The 25,573-nt window shown below is 40.8% G+C and overlaps 1 protein-coding gene and 1 long non-coding RNA gene across 2 annotated transcripts in view; one reads left to right on the plus strand and one right to left on the minus strand.

Moving 5' to 3' along the window:
* Positions 1-4,628: 4,628 nt before the first annotated feature.
* On the plus strand, positions 4,629-5,795 carry LOC142665809 (uncharacterized). The gene is made up of 3 exons (XR_012851576.1): positions 4,629-4,714; positions 5,486-5,547; positions 5,629-5,795. It is a non-coding gene; the product is annotated as an uncharacterized LOC142665809 (long non-coding RNA).
* An 8,041-nt stretch (positions 5,796-13,836) lies between these two features.
* CAVIN1 (caveolae associated protein 1) overlaps positions 13,837-25,573 on the minus strand; it is a 30,877-nt gene continuing 19,140 nt past the window's right edge. The window contains exon 2 of the mRNA XM_075846510.1: positions 13,837-14,866. Coding sequence (XP_075702625.1) covers positions 14,198-14,866 — 669 coding nt within the window. The 3' untranslated portion in view covers positions 13,837-14,197. The remainder of the gene's footprint in view (positions 14,867-25,573) is intronic.

Raw genomic sequence — 25,573 nt, forward strand, 5'->3', positions numbered from 1 at the left:
GTAATTTATGCCCTTTTGCCCCAAGAGTCTGTGCATCGTTGTGTTTTGTAATATGGGTAGTTGGGGGAAAATTCATTACCAAATACAGAATATTGTAATATTGTGAGCAAGTCATCATCACTGTCATGATCATCAGATGAAAACCCTACATTACATAAGATCCATGATTCTCTATAAGCTTTGTTTCCTCAAAATTAGTATATGAGGAAAAGGAAAGTAGTCATAATTTGGCCATAAACATAAGAAAATTGTTGGGCGAAATCAACGATTCTGATTGCATCTACCAAACATCAACTGTCGTAAAGATATATTAAGAAATGAATCGGCACAGAATATTGGACCTAAGAATGACAGTGTTAAATAATGGACATTCGCTCTGCAATAAGTGAAGCCAGCACTGAAATGGAAGCACCCACATAAATATAATTTGGAAGGTGGGATTCAATATCTCAAGGGTACCTCTATGAAATACAGCTATTCTATAAGTCAAAGAATATAGACCTAAATGGGTAAGGTAATTTTCCAATGTGACTGGAGCAGTGTTAGACAAGACTCTTCTCTGAAAATAGGCTTACATCTTCACAATGGTGAGGCGCTTTGTTCATTTCAGTGCCTTGTATCTGGGCAACAAGCTCTCTATGTCTGCCAATATTTGGCTTACGGCAATTGTTGGAAAAAAATGGCTATTTCTCAGAAGTGACTATTGTTAAATCAGAATGAGTAATTAAAACTAACAACGAGTGTAACCTTCAAATTAAACAATAAATGACTATAAATAAATATTTTGTTCAGTATTGTAGTTCACTTTGTTGTGTACTATTACTATACCTTAAAGGGTTATTCCGTGGGACCTACACCAATCTCCGATACCTACTGAGGGTTCCCCGAAGACCACCCCCGTTGAGGTGTCAGCCGACCACCGTATCCAGGCTGGCAAATCAATGGAGGAGTGGCCAAGCATAGGAGATACGTTAACAATCGTAGGGACCAAGATGGGACCCCTTACTTATCAGACATTTATGGCAAATCCTGTGGATATGCCATAAATGTATGAGATGGGAATATTCCTTTAAAATGTGCAGTTATTTATAGGGCCAACAATCTTTTTTTTCCTTGAAAGCCAAGTGACCGGGTTTCATTAAAAAAGTGTACTTGTCCAGATTTTGGTACATAGTTATTGATTTCATCTCTAGACTTTTTTACTTATCCATATCCCAAAAACCCATCAGTTTTTCTCCATGGGGACAGTATCTGCCTGCTATTATTAAACTGCTTCCAGTTGTAAAACAAAGGGGTGGACATATCGGCCCACATTTACAAAGCAGTTTACATCCACTTGACATGCAACACATTTGCTATAAAATTTGCAACTTTTCTCATCACCCGACAAATTTGGAAAGTTATAAGTACACAATTATATTTATCTGCTTCTTAGAGCTTTTTTTCTGGAAAGCAAGTATGGCCACATTTACAGCTTCCCTACGAGTTGTTCTTCACCCTACAAATGGTAAATCTGCCCAGGAACATGATTCATTACTCACCCCTTTATTAATGAATATAACAAGGCTAATATAACGGCATGCTACCCACTGCGCCTGCCGATGTTGCAGACATCCTTTTTGTCTCACCCCAAAATAATGCCATTGAAAACGACAATTTGTCCTACATAAACAAGCTCTAATAGAGCCGTGTTGACAGAAAAAAAAAAAATGATAGCCATCGGAATGTGATTATGCAAAAACAAAAGAAAATGCTGCGACCTGAAGGGCCAAAATAGGATGGGTCCTTAAAGGGTTAAAAAAAATAATTGTTAAATCTATTAAACAAAACTTTCATATAACTTCCTGATAGCATCAAGCCAGAAGCAACCTCACTGTACAACGCATTTTAATGGGTTTTCCCCCAATAACCACTTATGGAATTTCAAATTTATAGGCCATAAATGTTTGATCGATGTCTGGTCCCCCATTTATGCCAATGAGCGGGCAATATGTGAGCACTTAGTTTTCAGTGAAGTCTATGGGAAATACAGAGAAAGCAAAGAGGGTGCACTTCTTTGGGGAATGGGGTCTCAGGTTTAGTGGGAGACCATCAACAATCAAACATTTATAGCATATCAAATTGATATGCCATAAATTTTAATCCTGGAAAACTCATTCAAGTGGGAAAATAATGACAGGTACTGATGCAATTAAGGTGATGTTGTCATAACCACCAGACGGTATTGTTTTATAAGTGTCCTAGAACCCGGACAGCTAGAATGTTAGTAATTCTCAGCGGTCGGAACTTCACACCTCACACTTTTGATTGTACCTTTCTCGTGGTTACCCCACTTTTACTAAATGTGAATTTCTGAAATTGTCTAAACGGTTGTTTAGAGGACCCATCGACTACATTGCTGTCTGCTGATAAACAGGATTTGAAGAGAAGATCACATGACTCTAGTAGCGTCAGCAATTGCCTTATTGAGGTATCTGTATAAAAAAAATGTGCTGACATGTATATTAGCCTATTTATATGCACTGTAAAGTTGTAGTAATAAAACATTAAATTGTTTTTTTTCAAATGTTTCTCTGGATTAGAGAAACAGCACCACTTTTGTCCATGGGTTGTGCGTGGGCGCTGTGTTTTTAAAAAAAAAGTTCTAATCTCAGACAACCATAGAGAGTTACCCCCTCCAATCTTCACAGATTTTCCCTGCATAGCAACGCTCTTGGCAAGCCACTGTGCAGTGAACTGGTACACATTTACTTGAATGGACCTGTGTTGCAGTTCCTAGTACGCGGGTGGCTAGGACCATCGCTGTGCAGGACAAATGTCGAAAGGACCTCTTTTTTTCTTAGGATTGGCAGGGGTCCCAGTGTTCAGACCCCAACCATCATAGTGTTAGGGCATATTCTAGTTATATACTAAACATTAGAAGATGGTAATACACCTTTAAGTAATATACTAGTGATATCATTGGATTGGAATAAAAAAAAGTATATATTTGGTTTTCTGTCATCTACAGGCACCTTAATCATAGCCATAAAGGCAAGAAAGCAAGCCTTGCCTATTGATAGGATCATTGTCATAAAATCCAAAGCATAAGAAGGTGAATGTCCTATCAGCATGCTTGTGTTGCTGCAACTCTGCAGTGAGTCCATCAATTGTGACCGACAATACTGACACCCCCACAGAGCACCAAGTTGGTGTTATGCCGCTGGTGGTGCTCAAGACCGCAACACCAGAAAGAATTATCACATGGATGAAGCACACATCAACACTGACAGAAAACTAAAGGCACAAGTAACTCACCAGTGGATGAGCGGAACCGAACACCGAAATGCAGTAGAAGATGGAGACGATGAACAAATGGAGTGATTGGCAGACGAATAGACAGTGGACAAGAGTTTAAAGCACTCACTGACCCCATCTGAATACTATACAACAGCAGGGAAAGACAATTGCTTGGCAGCAGACCAAATGCACAGGAAAGGCAAATATACCATGAAGTCTCACCATTTGTTGAACAAAGTGAGTAGCTAGTTTATCAGCAGAGGGCGAGCCAGACAAGGGAATAAAATGGGCCATTTTACTGAACCTGTCTACAGCCCAAATGGTATCTCTCCCCCCAGATCTGGGCAACTCAACAATAAAGTCCATGGATATGTGTGTCCATGGCTTCCTGGGAGCGGGCAAAGATTCCAACTGACCAAAAGGTGTCTTCTTGCGAGCACAGATGTCACATACCCCAACAAACCTTTCCACATTTCTCCTTATATCTGGCCACCAAACAGATCGAGACAAGGTCTTACACATCTTAGTGATACCTGGATGAGCCGCCAACTTACTACCATGACACTCTAAAAGAACAGCAGGTCTAAGGTTACTAGGAACAAACAACTGTGGGCGGGTTTCTTTGGAGGTGCCTGAGATTAAGCCTGCAAAAGTAAATCAGAAATATTCTGTGTTAGCCCTGTCACAATTTTATCAGGAGGAATGATGAAAGAAGGTACAGTGGTCTCTACAAATTCTTGATACTCAACAGGCAGACCCTGGAGGCTTGTGACTACGACTAGACTTGGGGAACTAAAAGATCTCCCCGAACAAAACTATCCCCACTGCACTAAATCTCCATAAGTCCAATCAAACACTGGATTATTGTCACGTTGGGTTCGTGGACCCACCTACCCGCAGCACAGCACGACTACAGCTCAGCACGGCACTTGACCAGGATAGCACGGGATACAGGATACAGGTACGGGAAACACTGGGAACTAGAAGACACTAGGAGACCATTTGCATAGACAAACTAGGATACGACAAACAACTCTCAGGCATGGGAAGATGGGGCTGGGACCTTCTTATAGCCCAGGGTGCTCTGGGAGCAATCAGCTCCATCTCCCACCTGCGTGCGCTTTGGCTTCTTTAGTCTGGACTGAGCTCGCGAGCGCACCCTGGTGGTCACTGTGGAACAGGATGGCCGTATGTGCAGACATCTCTGGAGGGAAGGGTGTCAACTGGATGGAAGGAGATTGTGGTCAGCGACCACGGACGTTACATCTTATAGATTTCAGAACTAAGACAATTGTTGTGTGACAGCATGTGAATATGTCTCTTCTGTCTCCATCTTGTTATAGAATCACTGGTGTTTTGCCATGGAGTCTGCCTCTGGAGGAGACCTGAGGAGCTACCTTAGAAGACAAGACTGTCTCCCAATCACCAGTGCAAAGTAAGCCAAATGGATTTATGGATATTTTATTAAATCGATTTTACTGACACTGCTCCCAATAACATCCTTATAATCCGTCCAATTATATATAGATAATCTACATCAATGCCACCAACACTGGACCCCATCATTCAAATACATACATTGTATGTGACTACACGATCCATAGAGCATGCTTCGCTTATAAACAATGAAGCAGAAAACACAGAAATAACTCATAAACCACTCGATCTACAACATAAATATTTTTTTATTTCTTCAACAGATTCTATGCAACAGATAAAAAGTCAGGCCCATAGTCCTTGCACATAAAGTGCTTCATCCATCTGTGAAGATTTTGACTATTCTTTCAGTAGTATGTATAAAACCATTGATTTTACCAAGGAAGCCACTACTGGGATGATCGTGTATGTGACCTTCCTAATAGTCATGCTTCCTTAATGGAGAAGGCTTTTATTGCAGTAATAGAGATGAGTGTGATAAAGCGAGGTAGCGGCGGGGAAATCACACTTCATGCCAGTACCATGTAGGCAACAGTAGAATACAGATTTCTTTACATGGATCCTCTATTTTCATGGCGGAGCCGAAAGTGGTGCGGAATCTGATTTTTACCCAGTCATTGCATGTTCTATAATCAGATTCACTCAACACATATAATAATGACATATAATGATGGCACCAAGGTGGAGCTTCACTTTAATGCCTATATTCTTGCCCCTGAAATCTCTTGGTTTTTAATATAATCCTATTACTGTACTTCTTCTGCCTCAGCAGAACATTGGGTGGAGAAGAACAGAGGATGATCAAGTCTTTGTAAATTCAGTTAGTTACAAGTGAGTATATAGCATATAATCTGTATACTCATACACGTTCTTTAAGAAAAGCTGCAAACTGAACAATTTCTGGTTTTACAGAGACCTAAATCCAGCAAACATTCTGATTGACGCCTCTGGTCATCTTAAAACAGCTGATTTTTGGCTGGCCCACAATAAGATTGATGGAGTAAAAGAACACCAGGTTACATTGTCCTAGAGGTCAGTGTATGGATAAAAGAATAATAAACTATATTTGGATTGGTAAAATGTGAGCTCTGATTAGTTGTTGTAATAATTCAAATAAAAAGTTACTAAAGGAATAAAAATTCATCCAAGTATATCAGTATATGTTTAGGGTTTGAGGTACAGATTTGAGATGGATGTGGGTCTAATTTCGATGCAATTAAACATTTGTGTACCTGCAGCTGCTGACTGGTAGTCTTTTGGCATATTATTTCACCAGCTCACACCAGGAACGCCAAGCTGCAACTGTGTCGGGCCGCTGGGAGCAATGATATCAGTGGCACGGCAGGGTAGTGATGTCACATCATTGCACTGTCTACCCTGTTGCTAGACGCATGTGGCCCACTCTAACTGTGCTCCCAGCGGCCTGGCGTAGGCTAGAGGAGGAACCTGCTGCTCTACTCATCATAAGAACGTGGTTAGGTGAGTATATTATGATCCAATTTTTTTCCAGGGCTACAGCTAGTACTGTAAGGAGAAAAAAAAGGGGGCTTTATTGCTATGTGTGGGGGCAAAAAAGTGAGCAAAATTGCTCTGTAAGAGTTATTTAGGGGGCAATAACTGTGTGGGTACAAAGTGAGCATTATTACTGTGTTGGGGGCACTATTACTGTGTGGGGCCTAAAAGGGGGCACTTTTATTGTGTGGGGCACAAAAGGGAGCACAATTACTGTGTGGAGGCACTTATACCATCTGGGGCACTATTACTAATTGGGTCACTGTCTATCTGGCACTATTGTTTTCAGGGGCACAATCTGTCTGACACTATTATTTTTGGGGCAATTATAGTTGACACCAATATTTCTGTTGCAAGATTATTTAATTTGTTTACGATATTTCTGAAGTACAATATTTGGGGCACTGTGCAAGACAGCAGATGCAGTAATTGGGGAAAATGGGGCCGCAACAGGTACAGCATATTTCTGAATTACAGTATTTGGGGGCACTGTTCAATATAGCAGTTGCAGTAATTGGGCAGCAATAGGTACAGCATTGGTGGTAGCAGCAGGATAGGAAGTTTATATAAAGGGTGAGGAATAGGTAGGGAGGGTGCTGGAAAACCAAGGAGCCAAAGATGTCTAGGCTGCATACTTTGCGGAAACGAGTCTTAGCTGGAAGAATTCTTCATGGTGGTCTGGACTGGATAGAGAAGAAAAGGGAGAGTGTTCCCATTAACGTGTCTAAAGGAGACTGTCAGTATCACGATCTACTGCAATACATTAGTATTGCAGTATATCGTGCAAGCGATCCAACGATCGCTGGTTCAAGTCCCCTAGAGGAACAAGTGAAAAACAGTAAAATAAAGTTTTTTAAAATCATTTTTGTTAAAAGGAATTAAAAGTTAAAAAAAAAAACATTTTCCCTCAAGCACAAAGTAAAAAAAATAAAAAAATTAACAACTGGTATCGACGCGTCCGTAAAAGTCTGAACTATTACCATATATCATTATTTAGTCCGCACGGTGGAATCTATTCTCAACAACCAATGGAAATAGGTCACATTATACACAGTTTCTTTACATAAACACACTTCTAAAAATGCAGACCGGATGATTGCTGTTTACATACATACATTTTTGGGCAACAAGCGATAATTCTTAAAGGGTAACTAAACTTTTCGTTTTAGTGATCGATGGGGGTCTCAATGCTTGTTTGGTAGTGTTTTCTTGCGGGTCGTTTGGTCGTTCACAATGTTCACATTCACCAATTATCGTCCATAGTAGCTTGGTTGCATTCGCATCGAGACAATTATCTATATGTGTAAACAAACCCTTAATCCCATTGTGCTCAATTTATTCCTTAAGGGAAATTTCCTTTGTCTGCACAGTCTAAACACAGTTTTTGTTTAGTCAACAGTATATGAGCAAGAAGAAAAATATGTAAAACAGCTGGCAGCTCCTAGATATTCTTACCCTAGATCCACTGCAGTCTGTTGAGAGAAGCTTGTCAAATTGCCTTTACAACAGTTCCATCTCTCGGACGTAAGAAAGTAGTACAGCTGCTGCTAAAACCTTCTTTCTTTCATGAATAGGACTTGTAGTACGCTAACTTTCTAGCATAGCATGCACCATCTTATTTGGTCCCAGAAAGCTGATCTTGGAGACCAAGGCTGTAGGGGAGGGAGGTTTCTTTTTACCTGTCGATCATCCATATAGTTGGTCTTTATGGGCTACATCTGTAGAAGGTTATGGGGATCTAAAAACGTATCTTATCCATAAAGTGTTCTGTACAGAAGAAAGGCATAAAGCAGCTGATCTCTGAGACTGAATTGTAACACAGCGCATATTGGCTGGTGGAAACACGGAAGGGACTAGCTCTCTTGGTGCCCTAAGCAGGGGTTTTAGAATGAGCCTTGGTCTCTGAACTTCAGCATTAAAGATAATGAATGGACATAATAAATTAAATCACCAATGTAGTTCTCAATACAGATTTATCTCACCACACTACCACGTATCTGTAGGAGGGTCCGTGGGCTGCTGCAGCTCCTATCTATCTATCTATCTATCTATCTATCTATCTATCTATCTATCTATCTATCTATCTATCTATCTATCTATCTATCTCATATCTATCTATCTCATATCTATCTATCTATCTATCTATCTATCTATCTATCTATCTATCTATCTATCTATCTATCTATCTATCTATCTATCTATCTATCTATCTATCTATCTATCTATCTATCTATCGTGTTTCCCCGATAGTAAGACACCCCCGATTGTAAGACGTATCGGGGGTTTCAGGGGGGTCGGCTAATATAAGCCGTACCCCGAAAGTAAGACATATGTCTTACTTTCGGGGAAACACGGGGGTATTGTCGCCTCCTGCCCACTTCCGCGCCGCCCCCCTCTCCATACGTCACCGCGCCGAAATACGGTAATGCAGGATAAAAGTTAAAGAAATTCATACTTACCCGGCCGTTGTCTTGGTGACGCGTCCCTCTCTTCACATCCAGCCCGACATCCCTGGATGACGCGGCAGTCCATGTGACCGCTGCAGCCTGTGATTGACCTGTGATTGGCTGCAGCGGTCACATGGCCTGAAACGTCATCCAGGGATGTCAGGCCGGATGTCGAGAGGGACGCGTCACCAAGGTAACGGCCGGGAGACCGGACTGGAGGAAGCAGGAAGTTCTTGGTAAGTATGAACGTCTTTTCTTTTTTTCCCAATATAAGACATACCCCGAAAGTAAGACATAGTGGGGCTTTTGGGGATAAAAAGAAAGTAAGACACTGTCTTACTTTCGGGGAAACACGGTATCTATCTATCTATCTATCTATCTATCTATCTATCTATCTATCTATCTATCTATCTATCTATCTATCTATCTATCTATCTATCTATCTATCTATCTACCTATTATCTATCATCTATCTATCTATCTATCTATCTATCTATCTATCTATCTATCTATCTATCTATCTATCTATCTATCTATCTATCTATCTAATATATCACAGTATCATAATTTGTAAGGCTGAAAAAATACATACACTATATGGAAAAAAGCATTGGGACATTGATGTTGTACGAGAGGGTTTGGCTCGCAATTTCCATTCTAGTTCATCCCAAAGGTGTTTGATGGGGTTGTGGTCAGAGCTCTGTGTGGGCCAATCAAGTTCTTCCACACCAAACTCCCCCAACCATGCCTTTATGGACCTAGCTTTGTGCTCTGGGGCACAGTCATGCTGGAACAGAAAAGGGCAGAATCCCAAACTGTTCACAAAGTTGGAAGCATACATTTATCCAAAATGTCTTGGTTAGGCTGAAGCATTAAGATTTCCCTTCACTGGAACTAAGGGACCTAGACCCACCCCTGAAAAACAACCCCATAGCATTATCGATCCTCCATCAAACTTTACAGTTGGCACAATGCAGCCAGGCATGTAACGTTCTCCTGGCATTCGCCAAACCCAGAATCGTCCATTAGGCTACCAGATAGAGAAGCGTGATACATCACTCCAGAGAACACTGCTCCAGAGGCCAATGGTGATGTGCTTTACACCACTCCATCCGATGCTTGGCACTTGCTTGGTGATGTAAGACTTGCATGCAGCTGTTTGGCCATGGAAAACCATGCCACGAAGCTCCAGGCGCACAGTTTTTTGGTGGATGTTAATGCCAGAAAAAGGTTTGAACTCTGCAGTTATTGAGTCAGCAGAGAATTGGCGACTCTTATGCACTATGCGCCTCAGCACTCAGCGACCCTGTTCTGTAACTCTATGTGGTCTCGAATTTGCGGCTGCGTTGCTGTGGTTTCTAAATGCTTCCACTTTGCCATAATACGACTCACAGTTGATCGTGGAATATCTAGGAGGGAAGATATTTTACAAACTGACTTGTTACAACACTGGAATTCAGGGAGCTCTTTCCCAAATCTTTGTAAAGGCGACTGCATGGCGAGGTGCTGGATTTTATACACCTGTGGCAATGGGACTGAATGAAACACCTGAATGCAATGATTAAGAGGTGTGTCCAAATACTTTGGTGTATACATCCAATTCAGCCTATTATTCTGCAATATATATATTATATATTCTGCAATATATATATATACTGCAGGACACATTCAGAGGTCTTGTGGAGTCCATGCCCCGACAGGTCATAGCTAAAACACAAAGTATCTCTGGTGGTCTAAGGTAATGAAGGGTTCAATATTGATATCCATTATCCAGGCTGGTTATGGGTCAATATCTAATATTCCTAGAGATCTAGGGTGGTTTAGGGGTTAACATTTAATTCACCTGGTGTTTAAGGATAGTGAATGGGGTAAATGGTGGTAGTCATATACAGGAAAGTGTACCTATAGTTTCATTTTATCTAATCTAAAAAGGGCCAGACGTCTTTATAGGATTAAGAGCTCCTATTGAACTTGATAATAAATCAGTATATAGTGAACTCCCCCTTGAGGTGGCAGAATTTTATTGAAGAGCGTTTTTGGGCACAAGGAAACACCCCTCCAATTGTGCGCCCCTAAGTGAATTCAACAACGACCATACAAGAAAAATATTCAGTGGAAATTTTCCACACCTTGTCTGTAGTCTTTTGTCTTGTAGTCCGCATTCAGTCTTTATCAAATCAATTTATACCAGTTAACATGGTATTTAAAAAAAGCTAAATCCACGCACAATTATGATAAAAGAGGTTTTATTGGATGAACTGCATTATATTCTTAACAAGATGAAAAAACGCACTCTCTTTCTTGTCCATCCATGTTTGATAAATTCTGCATCCCTCCTTATGTAACTTTACTCCTTGGGCTAAGTCCACACACGTTGGATTTGCTTCTGGTTATTTCAACATCAAATTCGCAGGAACCCCCATGATAATCCACATGACAAATCCGCAAAGAAGCTTGCAGATTTTGTTGCAGATTTGCTTTCCGCAGCTGAAAACAGTGTGGATTTGCCACTGCAGATTTCACTTAGAAGCTAAAAAAAAGTAATTTACAGTCATTAAAAATCCACAACTTCGGGTCTTGCTGCCGAACCCCTGTTAATCTGCCGCAAAATCTGCAACACTCAATTGCTTGTGGATTTCATTCAAGTTCAAAACTGCGGCATTTCCGCCACGTGTGAACTTACCTGTAATATTTTGAAAGCACCAGGCAATCTATCAAGTGCAGCCCATATTAAGACGAGTATACATCAAAGGCAGTGAAATGCACAGTGCCAGTCTGAACCCCGTGATGTAAAAGGGGTGATCTATTTACACAAGTCATAAAGCAACTTTTTTCACATATGATCACGTAAAGCCTAAATAGTATTAAACTTTAAGTCCCATCTATGTGGTTCAATATCAAATCTGTGGCTCTCCTGCTGTTGCAAAACTACAACTCCCTGTATGCTCCGAAAGTCACAAGCTGTCATGGCATGCTTGGAATTGCCATTTGAAACAGTTGGAAAGCCAACAGAGTATTCCCATACTGTGATATCTGCCCGACTGTGACTCCGTCATATGATGCCACTACAACTACTTGGTCTATGTGACTATAGTCAAAGAATTTTCCCATTGATCTAGTCAGAAGTACTCACATGACTAGACAGATCTGAGTCAGGTTCGGTGCCAGCATAAGGCAAACCAGGGCAGATGCTAGGGCCCACTGAGCTTGGAGGGAGGGCCCAAGGCCATCTCAGTAAACATATGGGTGCACTGTGAGCCTGTTACCGAAGGAGCCTTATATACCCTCTCTTCCTAATAATTCACACCACCAAGCCCTTCATCCAAAGTAGTTTGCCCCTCAACTTTACCATGCCTTATAGGAGAGAAGTGTAGTATGATCTTAAGGACATTTAAACCATTCTGTTTTCTTATATTTCATTGACTCATTGAGAATGGACTGGGAGCCGGATAATTGTATTCTCTAGAATAATTGATGGGAACAATCTACATGTATAATCTAGATTATAAATGATTAATTATAAATGATTAATTATTATGAACAAGATGGAAGGCAATTTGCAGAGGTATTATCTACCCTGACTTCCTCCACTGTATTTCACATACCTGTAATGAGCGAGCCTCCCCTATCTGCCATTACTGTTCCATATTATATATAAACATTACCTATAGAAGGAACAAGTTAAATTATTTTGACAAGCCCTGACTCATGATTTATCTGGGCACACTGGCGTCATCATATATATATTCTGGATAACCTTATACATCTGGTGCTAGTCCCAGGATAAAACAACCATATCTTGGTACCCGTTATCTCCATAGCATAAATACAACCCTGCTCTCCTTTTGAGCCTTCTCATTTCACTATGCTGGATGAGCATATCCACATGTTGTATTATAGTAACATTTATTTAACTTTCATACATTGGCTCAGAGACTTGCCTTTCCCCAACTGTAACAACATACCTGACCTCCAATATCAGACATCACCTATTTAACAATTTATCATGTCTTTATATGTACGGTCTGTTTCTGAAGCCCATACCAATTATAGGAAGAGGAAAGCTCATTTAGTTTTTACCACCAAAAGTCGTTCATCTAGTGATAACTACTAACACAGACTTGGTCATTTATGAACCAGTTGGCCCACAGAAGTTATACCTCAATGTTATTGTTACTCTGTCTTAAAGAGGATCTGTCACCTGCCCAAAAAACTGCAGTTGACATCTCAGTTAGATTGCACGAGCCTCACAGATTCGGATGCTTTTTATTTTTTTCTCCTAGCCCCCACTGTTCCTGAGATATCAAGAAGGGGCCATTAGTTATGGTGTCCGATATGCAAATTAGGCCTTTGACTGTCAAGTGGGCGGTTACCCCTTATCTAGTGACAGGTGTTACCCGCCCACTTGACAGTCAAAGGCCCTATTTGCATATCGGGCACCAGAGCTAACAGCCCCAATATCTCAGGATTGGTGGGGGCTAGAAGAAAAAAATAAAAAGCATCAGAATCTGTGAGGCACCTGCAATCTAACTGAGATGTCAACTGCAGTTTTTTGGTGACAAGTTCTCTTTAAAGGCGTTGCCCAAAATTAGAAAAATATAACCGCTTTCTTCTAGAAACATCACTGGATTGTATCTGGCATTGAAGCTTTGTTCCATTGAAGTGAATGGGAATGACCTGTAAAACCAAATACAACCTGTAGACAAGTGTGGTGCTGTTTTTGGAAGAAAGCAGTCATGCTTTTCTCATCTTGGACAACCCCTTTTATATATTCTTAAAGGGACACTAAAAAATAAACAGAAAGCTTAACACTAGCAACACTTAACCTCTTCATTGATCCTAGCCCGTACATATAAAAAATGTGTCCCAGCAGTCATTCATACTGTCTCCTCTCCCTACTTCATTGCCTTGCAGTGCTAGTTCATGTGAAACAATAAGTTTGTGCTCTAGGGTGCTTTGTGTCTTTGGGCACCTTGCTAAAAGAGAAACTATCCTCCAGTACTCTATGTGCAATGGAGATCGGGAAAGCTAAGGGCCACCCTTCTAGCCAAAACATTCCCTTGTCGGTTTCTCTGCAAAATGTGTACAAGACTTAAATTCAGAACCTGACAAAGGTTTAGTGCCCCTTTAAGACAGAAAGAGATGCTTCCAGACACTGCTGCATTATTGCATTATTTTAATAAACATTGAATTGACAATGAAGGTCATGTCATCTTCTTGAAGTAAAGTAGACGAGTGTGCTAGTAGAATGAGTTATTAGGGGAGACGGCTGTGCTGCGTTTATACATATATATATATTTGTATAGCAACGACACAATCAGTTCCATTAACCCTTTACTGAAAGTGTGGCCTGCCTAATATAAAGGTGGTTACATGTATTTGTGTAAAGAGCTGCAAAAAGTTAAACAAAGATATGCGTGAATATGAAAAAAAAAAGAAAAGAAATAAAATGGATCTGAAATGTGAAGAAGGTTATAAACTGATCTGTCCAAATGGAAGGGGCACAAATTTCTGTACCCTTCCTAATCGCTGTCACTTCTCTCAGCCACGACAGCATCACTGTCCTCTGTAATCTGTAGAAGTGCGTTGGGGTCAGGGCTCTCTCCTCTCAGCAACTCGGTTCCCTCTTCTTCCTCTTCACCCTCCCCTCCAACTTCCACCATTTCTGTGGCCTGCACTTCAACCTCTCCCTCTCTGATCTTCTTGACATAGAAAGTGAATGGGGGAACCTTGTAGACAGCTGTTTTGGAGCGGGCATAGACTGGGTGGTCAGGAGTGAAGGACTTTTTGAACTTGTCTTTGGAGGTCTTCATCTTCTCTCGCCTTTCATTTGTCACTATCTTGGTTCCAAGCTTGGTCATCTTCTTCTCAATGTTGTGTCTGGTCTTCTCCAAGTTTTGCTTGGTCTTTTCCAAATTCTCTTTGGTTCTGACCTTGGTCTTTTCCATCTTATCCTTTGAGAAAGCTTTCTTTATGTCATCAACTCTTCTCATTCCACTTCTCTTGATTCGCTCAGCTCTGGACTCTTCAATTGTTTCCTCTACTTCTACCTCCTCATCAGAAGACAGTTGGATTTCTTCTGTCTCATCATCTTTGTTATCCTTCTCCTGACCTTCCTCTTCAACCTCCTGCTTTTCACTGTCCTTTAGAGTCTTGCTGATGCTAAGTTTGGATGGCAACTTCACCTCATCCTAGAAAAAAAAACAGATAAAGGCATGATTTTTTTAAAATAAAAATAACATATTTATTATAATCATGTATATTTGGAATATATAACCAGAACGTTCATAGTTAAACTACATAGAAGAATATGCTAATAATGGACAAAACAGAGTAGGAGCTCTTTCTTGTGGACATTTAAGGTAAGACTCATTGCAAGGACATCTTGATGACACAGCTGGTGTATAAGAGTCTTTTATAATAGAAACAATGGTACTGGCCATAATAAGGTTCTATTATTACTATGAGCATTTTTAAAGGGGTTTTCCCATCAGGGACATTATGCCATAAATGTCAGATAGATGCGGGTCCCACCTCTGGGACCCACATCTATCACTAGAACGGGGCCCCCTAAACCCTGTTCTACCTTTCTCAGTTCCTGCTGCCTCCCGGCCACTTCCTGATTACATGTATGTGGATATGCCATAAATGTCCCTGATGGGCAAACCCCTTTAAGTAACAAAGGTAGAACATAATGCCAGCCACAAAGTAACACAAGTTTTCACTAGAGAAAGCTTAATATATGACTGATTTGAAACGGCTAAAATCTAGTACATGGCCATTGTTCCCATTGAGACCATTTTTAAAAAAAACAACAGATCTGTTACTGAACGCCAAAAAGTGAATCAAATACAATTTGATCCACAAAACTGATCCACTGCTATCTGTTTAGTTTTTCTTTGTTATTTTCTTTATTTAGGTCTATGGGTGGCAAATTGAACAATCTATTCCCATGGGCATTACATGGGCAGCCTATAGATTTTAATAAGCATCATGTAATGTTTTTTTTCCCATGTAGCGGCACTGCAGGGGAATGAAACATTTGCTACCACGTTCCCCCACAGATACAGCTGATTGCTGTGGGTCCGAGCAGCAGGACAACCTGTGATTAGCTTATTTTCCAAGGGACCCTTCTTACAAAAAGGCATTGTAAAAAACGGACAATCCCATAATAATGAATATTTGGTTTTATTAGCAATTAATGTGGCATATTACATTGAGTTTCTAAAATGGAACAAAATTGATCAAAGATTGTATTAAAGAAAAGGTACAATATGTAATGTGTTAACTGTAGATCTCACCCCGCTCAGGCAGCACCATATGTCATAAAGGCCACATACGCAGCTTGTTCATTAGTTTAAACTTCGGCCGGGTTTACACAATTTTCTGCAGTGAGTAATTGGCCGCTTGCGAAAACATTTACTTTTTTTTCCATGGGCATATTATTTTCCATTCCTATCCCATGCCAGAATTCCCCACACATAGCCCCAGAGTTGCTTTGTAAGAACAGCACTCATGGTTGAGGTCTATCTCTATTATAACAACGTCTAAAGCAATATATATATAGTGCGTCATATATATATATATATATATGTATATATATATATATATATATATATATATATATACAACAAAGAAAAAAAAAATATATAAATTAATCTGGCAAACAAGCCATCAGATACATATCTGGGAAGGAGCTTCTTTTTCTATGATGAGTTTAGTGGAAAATCGGAAGAGGGGTCTGGTTACGGGAGTGGAGAGAAAAGAGTAGGGTAGGCCTGGTTTAGGGCGGTGATGCAGCAGAGAACAGTACAGGAGTGTCTCTGCTCATATCTCCGCATAAACATCTGGTCTATTTGACCCGGCAGTTACAGTGCATTCAAATGTTATTTTATACTACAGTCTCTAATTTGCCATATTGAATTGTATAAGGAATGTCTGTGCTCAGTTTGTACAGACCTGTGTAACCCAAGATAGTATATAATAATAATAATAATGAACCACCATTTCTATAATGAAGGTGAACAATTGCTAATTTTAGGTGTATTTACATCCATGGCCGTGTGTGAATAACATTTGGACCAGTTGTAGAGCATCAGATACAAACCATTTGCTGTCGTTGGACTGCTACTATAAAAATGACTATATGAGAGCACAGTTACATCAGGTCATGGTATAGTCATGAGTTTAACCCATAACCTAAAAAGATAGGCACAAGCTTACAGAGATAAGGAAGCTGGCATCAATGTCTACCAGAAGATGTGTCCTCCACTCTCCTCACACTTATTGCAACACAGAGATGTAATGTAGATGTGTGTTGGTTTATTTCGGGTTTTACATAGGCGGCCCAATAAAAGCGGCATTAACACGGAAATAAATCAAAGGGTGAATAGTAAGATAATCTTGTTTAAAGGACCAGATGACTCTGCATAGTAGGAGCAGTCATGTGATCACAACAGCCCAGTCATTAAAGGGGTTGTCTCATGAAGAATACACCTTCTCTAAAAACTGCTCCCCCAGTGATGAACTCATTGACATTCTCCTGCAGGGAAATTGTAATATTACATGCCAGGCATTCAAATGACTGGCCTTCCATGTAATACATGGATGGCCTGGGTCTGTCAGAACAGCAGTCGTTCTTACTTAGTGACTCTCCATTCTAGGACCCTACTCTATGACGTCCATATGTCGTAATAGGGCATATTTTGAGTAGACAACCATTAGCTGCGGGACATGGGTACACTGCGCAATTCCGAGACTTAAGAGTGGATACAGAGGAGGATACTGAGCTACAGTTATTGTCCGTCAAAATCACACTCCAAGTGAAGTTGATCCCAAACCATAACCACGTTTTTCGCCCATGTTAAGCTCTGTCCACATCTGCATCAGGGCATTCAGTTTTTCTGCTCCGTCTGAAGTGCAGAACAAGGCAATGCCGGACACAAAGGTTCCGTTGCAACGCGGACACCATCGGTGGCCGACAGAACCCATTCACTGCTATATCTGTGTGCAATGATTATACAAGCAGCCATCCCCCTCATGAATAGTAGGTGTGAGGGTGACTGTTTATCAGTATTTTGCACCTGAGCAATCTCCCTCTATGTAGCATTGTGGTTTATCTGCATCCTGCTGGGGCATTGAAACATTTTTAAAAACAGATGATTTTCATGTGTAGATAATGAAACAGTGTCCTCTGTAGATAATGCCGCAGTGCCCTGTGTATATAATGCCACAGTACCCCCTGTAGATAATGTCACATCCCCCCACTGTAGATGGCACCACACAGTGCCCCCTGTAGATTGTGCCACACAGCGCCCCCCTGTAGATAGCGCCAACCCCATTGTATATAGCGCTACCCCCTTCCCCTGTAGATAGTGCCACGCACCCCCCCATAGATAATACCGTAGTGCCCTCTGTATATAATGCCACAGTACCCCCTGTAGATTTGTCACACAGCCCCCATGTAGATAACGCCACTCATATATGGACAGAGATGTCAAGGGCTTCGCCGAGCACAGCGCTTAAAGTAGCGCTGTGCCCGGGGAGTCCTCGGTGAGCAGAGGAGCTCCCTTTGCTCTGATCTAATTCTGAAGCAGGGAGCTGATGGTTCCCTGCTTCAGAATTGGGTTCAACTCAGCAGGAAATACCCCCAGCCGCCTTCCCACCGGGTGCTGCCGGAGGGTGGATGCGGCAGCACCCGGAGTTCATCCGGCCACAGTTAAAATAGATGGGATACGGCGCTGGACCTCCCTGGAAGCCGGACCCAAAAACGTTGCAGGTAAAGTTTTTGGATCCGGCTCCTGCACAGGTCGAGCGCCGTACGGAGCCAGGACTGATGTCCCCTATGCCAGGAAGGATCCCATAGAAAACGATGGGATCCGTTCTAGCATCAGTTCTGCAACACGCCGGAGGGAAACTGACAGGGGCAATGGATATATGTGAACGGCCCCTTACTGATCCTTTAAAGGGAACCTGTCACCAGCATTTCACTTATTAAACCAGCAATACCAGGTGGTAGTGGGTGAAAAATCATTTCTATATAACCTATAATTGCCTTCTTATTCAGCTCTGTAGCTCTAGTGTTCAGTTTTTTAGTGTTCCTGCGAAGTATGCTAATGAGCATAAGAGTCATATCTTCGTTTGAAAAGAGTCAAATCTTTATTCCTCAAGTCTTTCTGAGTTTACCCCGCCTCCTTACTTTTGATTGACAGCTCCTCGCCTTCCCCCAGTACACACAATCCCGCACTTGTGCATTGATGTCCTCTTCTGGGGTGTACGCACAAAGAGACACAAAATTATTACAATAAATGGCGCAAAATGTTTGCAGACCGTTATTTACAGTCGGAGGAGGAGTTTAGGAGAGGGGATAACGGAAATTAACTTTTGATAGCAGCGGCCAGTGAGGGATAAGTACAGTTCAATAGGTGAAATGCTGGTGACGGGTTCCCTTTAAGTCCTTTAAGTCTGGGTAACAATAGATAGTAATAATAGCTAAAAATTATTTTACTTATATAACTACACCCTTTTATTTTTTCATGTTTGAGGATATAGACTTTATTACACATATACACAGCTTTCGGTGAATTCTAGATTACTTGTACGGTTTCCAAAATGGGAGCACTCTGTGCATTAAGGAAAGGGTTTAGTAACTAGGCAACACATACCATCTATGCCAGGGACTGACTGTACATTGAACAGCTGTAGCATATATTGGGGGTATAATAAATTCTCTTGGCAGATTTGAATATCAACATAGACATTCCTGCTTTACAGTAAGGTTAACTCATTGTAACCCAACTCCGTAACTCCACCAGGTGTCAGACAACAAGAGCTAGGAATATAACTTGTAAGTAATTAACACATTAACCACTAGCACAGCGCCACTAAAACAGCAAGTGTGGGCAGAACGAACGGAACGAATGGTACCCTGCACCTTTAAGAATTAACTAATACAAGTATTTTTGTATGGACAGTAATAGAGGTTTACCTATAGATAGCCCAAAGCTTTACAGGCATATAGAACATGTACATGTCCACTACTAATTGTATTGTATACTCTTCTATTTCCATTGCACAAACATTTCATATCATAAACAAGGTGTGGTATGTTATTTGAGTTAACACAAAAAAGTGATAGACTTAGATTCTGCTCTAAAGCTAGCTTCAGATGCCCTCTGTTGATCTTCATGGGCCTTGTTGTGCCACAGCCCCAGTAATGTTTCAGAATTACGCCCATTGGAGGATCTTTTGGTCCCCTTGTTGGACAATCTAAACCTAGTGACATCTGAAAACATTACAAGAGTAAAGTGTAACTCAAGATGTAAGAAATGGATTTGCAGCCATTTGTGTTGGTTTTTGGTTTCTCCCTGTGGAAGTCAATTAAAATGATGCTCTACTATGTCATGGACCTGTTTAGTTTCATGGATTTCCAATGGAGTGTGACAGTAGAGCTGTTGTCCTGTGACAGTGTTGGATCACACAAAGTCAGTTGTAACTTTTAGTGGATAAATGCTTTTCAAGTCGTACACGTTGTATTCCTGAAAGGAGTCTTGTAGACAGAAGTAGTATAATGAATTGATCTAGCCCAAAAAATGCAGACACAGGTCATATCACTGTGAAGAATAATAGTTTATATGTGATATAACTCGTGGATAAGATTTGGAACTGTAATAAGAAAATAGAATAAAATGTACCTGTCACCAAAGTTACATATTAAAAAAAATAACTTATAACACAGTAGAAGTAATAGTCTATCTTGACCAATGTCTGTAACATTTGTTTCCTATTTTTTCATAAATGCCGAAAAATCACATCTGTGCCTGATTTGAAAATGACCAACAAATGAGTCTAAAGGGTACCTCCAGTCCACTGAATGAGTCTATAGCGTTTCCCTTATACACTCATTCCAAATCAGTCTAATCAATCACCATCGCCGCTACTTAGCAGCCAATGTATTTGTGTCATATTTCCATTCTGTTGGTGTGTGAGGGTCTAATGTATTCATAGTTGTGCACTCCGGGGCAGGGCTACACAATGTATTTTAATTTTCATGAAGCGAAAGTAAAGAAATAAAATAGGTAATGCAACTCAATGTTCCCTAATAGTAGCACACAGGAGGTTAGAGAAGCTATCTACACATTGTACTCATTTTGGCTAATTTTGTATGGTTTAGGTGACAGATTATCTTTAAGAAATTGATCATCACAGAAATTTGGACCTAAAAATTAGAGTGTTAAAAGATAGACATTTACTTCAAACGAGAATTTTTCTACTCCTACAAAAATACTAAGCCTCCCACTTCACACCTTTGTGGTCCCTATATGTATAAAGGAGAATACTATACAAGAGTAAAAACAATTGAAAGGGTAGATCCAAAGTGATTGCATCTCTCTATCTATCTATCCATCCATCCACAACATTATATATCATTTTAATAATTTTATTGGCTGCAAAGGAATCCCACTTACTTCACATGAACGTCATATTACTACTATACTGTATTCTTTCCTCTAATACCCCCACATTCAATCCTTTTAGTGTGTTGAGGTTTACTATGACAATCATGACAATGACCCATGAGAAGTTTCATTACATTGATTGAGTCAGCAATGATCCCTAATAATGAGAATGTTCTGAATTTTACAGTTGGACAAAGCTCAGTCAGATACATTTTAGTGAGGTTGTAGTTAAAGCCTGACATATAGGTTATTTGTCTAGTCTGTATCTCTATCTCTGTCACAGAATAAATTAGGGATATTTTTTACTGTGAAGAACAAATATTACAGCTATTAGATAAAAGAATATTGGCCCTACAGATAGCACTTTTTTTTTTATTACATGCATTATTCAGTATATGCCACCGAGCCCACAAAAAAGGACTATAAAAATAAAGGGAACATTAAAGGGACACAAACCATGAAATGTAATTTTGGAGTGCAAATGTAGTTCTAAGAAGCGTTTTTAATGATATCTTTTACGGAGGCAGGAGCCATCCTACATCCGTGGATATATTCTAGTGCAGATAAACGAGGCCTATTTGGGGCTAAATTGGTTTTCCATTCACTACTCACGCAGGGTAAAAACACTCATGTGGCTGTAGAGTCTAAAACTGTCTGCATGGACTGGTAGATGTTCTGTCTTTGACTAATGATCATGAGCCAGCAGACAAGTTATTTTTGTGTAGTCACAACAGGAATACGGAGGGCTTGTGTAACACTAGTTCACATAGCTTGTACACTTGGAAGGCTTGAGATTCCACCTGAATACTAAACTTGTATATGGTGTAGGACTTAAATAGGGTAAATTGGGGCACGTTATCAAGTAGTCCTTTTATAATCTGAATAATCAAACACACAGCAGGGTTTCTTACATCAGTTTTTAATGAGATGTCATCCTACAGTGGCCAATATTTTGATGAAAACTCGAACAGGTTATGAACGGAGCCCTAAGGACTTAAGGTGGTTTTACATTGGGCGATTATCGAGCAGATGAGCGTTCGTAGAACGCTCGTTGCCGATAATTGCCCTATGTAAACAGGGCAGCGATCAGCAGATGAACGAGCAAACGCTCAATCATCTGCTGATCGTATCGTTTTAAAAAAGTGAAATATCGTTGTCTGCAGCACATCTGGATTGCTAGGGAAAGGATAGGTGAATACTGGTTGTTTTTTTCATTCCAGGACATTTGCAACCATTACTAAAAAAAATCAAGAACCTGGATTTTTATTTAGTCACAAACCACTGTTTAGGTCTATCCACATTATTAGTCTCCATACTATGTATTCTGGTAGAGTTTGCTGCTATAGTAACCTTAGGCTGTTTGGTGAGGATAGATTTATGGGTATGTGTTCTGTATGAGCCAGCTGCTTCTACCTGTCACACTGACACTACAGGATTCATGTCTGCCGGCTGCCATAGATGTGGTGGTCTGAACATGGGCATAACTACCAGGGCAGCAGTCATAGCAGCTCCACAAAGTTCCGGTGTGTTCTCATGAAACGGTAGAATTTGCATTGATTGAATATATGGAGTTATAATAGTGTCACTGGTAACATGCTACTATGCAAGAGATAATGGGGCAGATTTACTATTGTTGTTGCTCCTTTTTTTTTTTGTTGAGGAAATTTAATATTGATTTGCACCAATAAGGAACAGATGTTTTTCTGGAAAGGGGCACGTCTTGGCAGAAAGGGGGCGTGGGTTAAAATGCACCGTTTGCCGGAATTCTGATACCGAAAACTAGTACAAAGTAAGCCAACCAAGAGGTGGTATAAGAAAGAGAAAAGTGTCCAACATGTATAGCAAGATGCGCCAAATTTATCATACAGCATGTGCCACTTTGATAAGTTTGGCGCATCTTCTGCCTGTCTTGTCTGAGTTAATGCTGTCTAAATACAGTAAATCTGCCCCAATGACTATTGGTAAAGATTTTTTTTTTAAAAGCATTCAATATGGTCCTGTTCACATCTGCGTTGGGCTGCCGTTTATCCGTTCGACCTTTCTGTCAGAGGAACCAATGAACGGGAAGCCAAACAAAAGCCATACCTTTCGTTTGCATTACTATTGATTTCAATGGTAATGCTTCTGTTGCAGTTGGTTTCCGTTTGTTTCCATTACGTAAAGTTTCATTTTTTTTTCACGGAAATAATAGCGTATTCGAATACTACATTACAGGAATTTTATCATATCCATTTCAACATGGCCACCATTACTGATATCACAGTATTCACCCCTACTCTTGAACTGGTGCATATTTAGAAACCTCTGGAGATCAGCTGTCATAGTGGGGGGGGGGGGGGATTCTGCCACTGACCATACATTTCCCTGCCTACAGCAAAAACAATGGGGGAGATTTATTAAAACTGTCAAACAGAAAAGCTGACTTTCTTGCTCATAGCAACCAATCACAGTGCAGCTTTCATTTCTCATGGTGCACTTGAAAAATGAAAACTGTGCTGTGATTGTGAAGGAAGCCTTACAGAAAAACAGTTTTTTCCTATAGCAACCAAATACTTTTTTGTCAAAAAAACGCCTCATCTAGGCATCTATTAAATGAGAAGTTTTACTGTTGCATTTCCCCACAATGCCTGGTTGTGGCTGAGCTATTTGTGGAGGGGTTGTGATATTCCCAGGCTACATTCTGGCTTTCCTCCATAACCTGGTTTAAGCTCATACAACGCCCTCTGTTCCATATATTCTGGGTGGACGCAGCGCTCAATGGCTCAGAAATAGAAACAAATTGGGGAGTAGTTCTTACGGTGTGTTAAGAGCTTACATTTTATCTATGTATATTTGTGTGCTACTACATTCGGCCTTATTTATACGAGCGTATTTAACGTCAGTCGCACGGACCTATGTAACTCAATGGGGCCGTTCAGCCAGGCCGTGATTTTCACGCAGCGTGTGTCCGCTACATAAAACTCACGACATGATCTATACGTAAGCGTTTTTCCCGCATCACGCACCCATTAAAGTCAATGGGTGCGTGAAAACCGCGCACGGCACACGGACGCACTTCCGTGTGCCGCGCGTGATTCGCGCTACAGTTGTTAAATAAATTCAGGAAAACAAAAAAGCACCACATTCATTGCAGTTTCTAAGCATCAAAACCGCGTGTCATAAGGATGGCATATGCGCGAAAATCACGCAGCCACGCACCAAACACTTATGACACGCGGAACTGCAACGCGCAAAAAACGCAGCATTTTTTGCGTGCGCAAAGCGCACACGTTCGTGTGAATTTCGCCTTGATAACACCAATCATTGTAAGGTTGGACATTTTTCGCTGCATTTGCGCGTTTTTATGCCCAAAATGTTGCGACTTTAAAGTCTATTGTAATATATGAAAAAGCCTACAAACACAGTGTTCTGGTTTGTGCCATTTTTGGAGCCTTTTTTGGGTTAGCAGTGCTTTTTTCAAAACGCAACATGCTCTAGGTATGGTGTTTATTCATCGGCTCCTTTATAGGACTTAAAAAATAGCAGCAAAAACATCTATATTCCTCCAATGCATCTTCATGAAGTGAAACAACTTTGTAAATAGTCTTAGGGTATGTTCACACGGCCTATTTACGGACGTAATTCGGGCGTTTTTGCCCCGAATTACGTCTGAAAATAGCGCCTCAATAGCGCTGACAAACATCTGCCCATTGAAAGCAATGGGCAGACGTTTGTCTGTTCACACGAGGCGTATATTTACGCGCCGCTGTCAAATGACGGCGCGTAAATAGACACCCGCGTCAAAGAAGTGACCTGTCACTTCTTTGGCCGTATTTGGAGCCGTTATTCATTGACTCCAATGAATAGCAGCGCTAATTACGGCCGTAATGGATGCGGCGTTCAAGCGCCTGCACATGCCGGTACGGCTGAAATTACGAGGATGTTTTCAGGCTGAAACATCCCCGTAATTTCAGCCGTAACGGACGCCCTCGTGTGAACATACCCTTACAGCTGTGTCTAAAGCTCCTATGCAGACCTATGTGTTTCCATGGTCACAGACTACAAACAAATCTGCAGTCATTATCACTTCCATCTGACTGCAGGATCAGACCACACAAGATTTGTTTGTAGTCTGTAACCATGGAGACACATTGGTCTGCATAGACGCTGTAGACACATTTTTATTTCAGATGCATTGGAGCAATGAATATTGGTGGCCAATGTGGACATACCTAAAACAGCATTTCACCCAAAATAAAAATGCACCTATAAGTTCCTAAGTTGTCCTCTTGTTTAAAGTTTTTTAATATTCTCGATGTCCAAGACTCCCAAATCTACCTAATGATGACCTGACTCGCTCCATGCTCTCCTATTGCTGAATAATTGGTCAGATTTGTCATTAAGGGTATGTTCACACGGCCTATTTACGGACGTAATTCGGGCGTTTTTGCCCCGAATTAC

Source organism: Rhinoderma darwinii, chromosome 13 (assembly GCF_050947455.1).
Source record: "Rhinoderma darwinii isolate aRhiDar2 chromosome 13, aRhiDar2.hap1, whole genome shotgun sequence".
Taxonomy (NCBI): domain Eukaryota; kingdom Metazoa; phylum Chordata; class Amphibia; order Anura; family Rhinodermatidae; genus Rhinoderma; species Rhinoderma darwinii.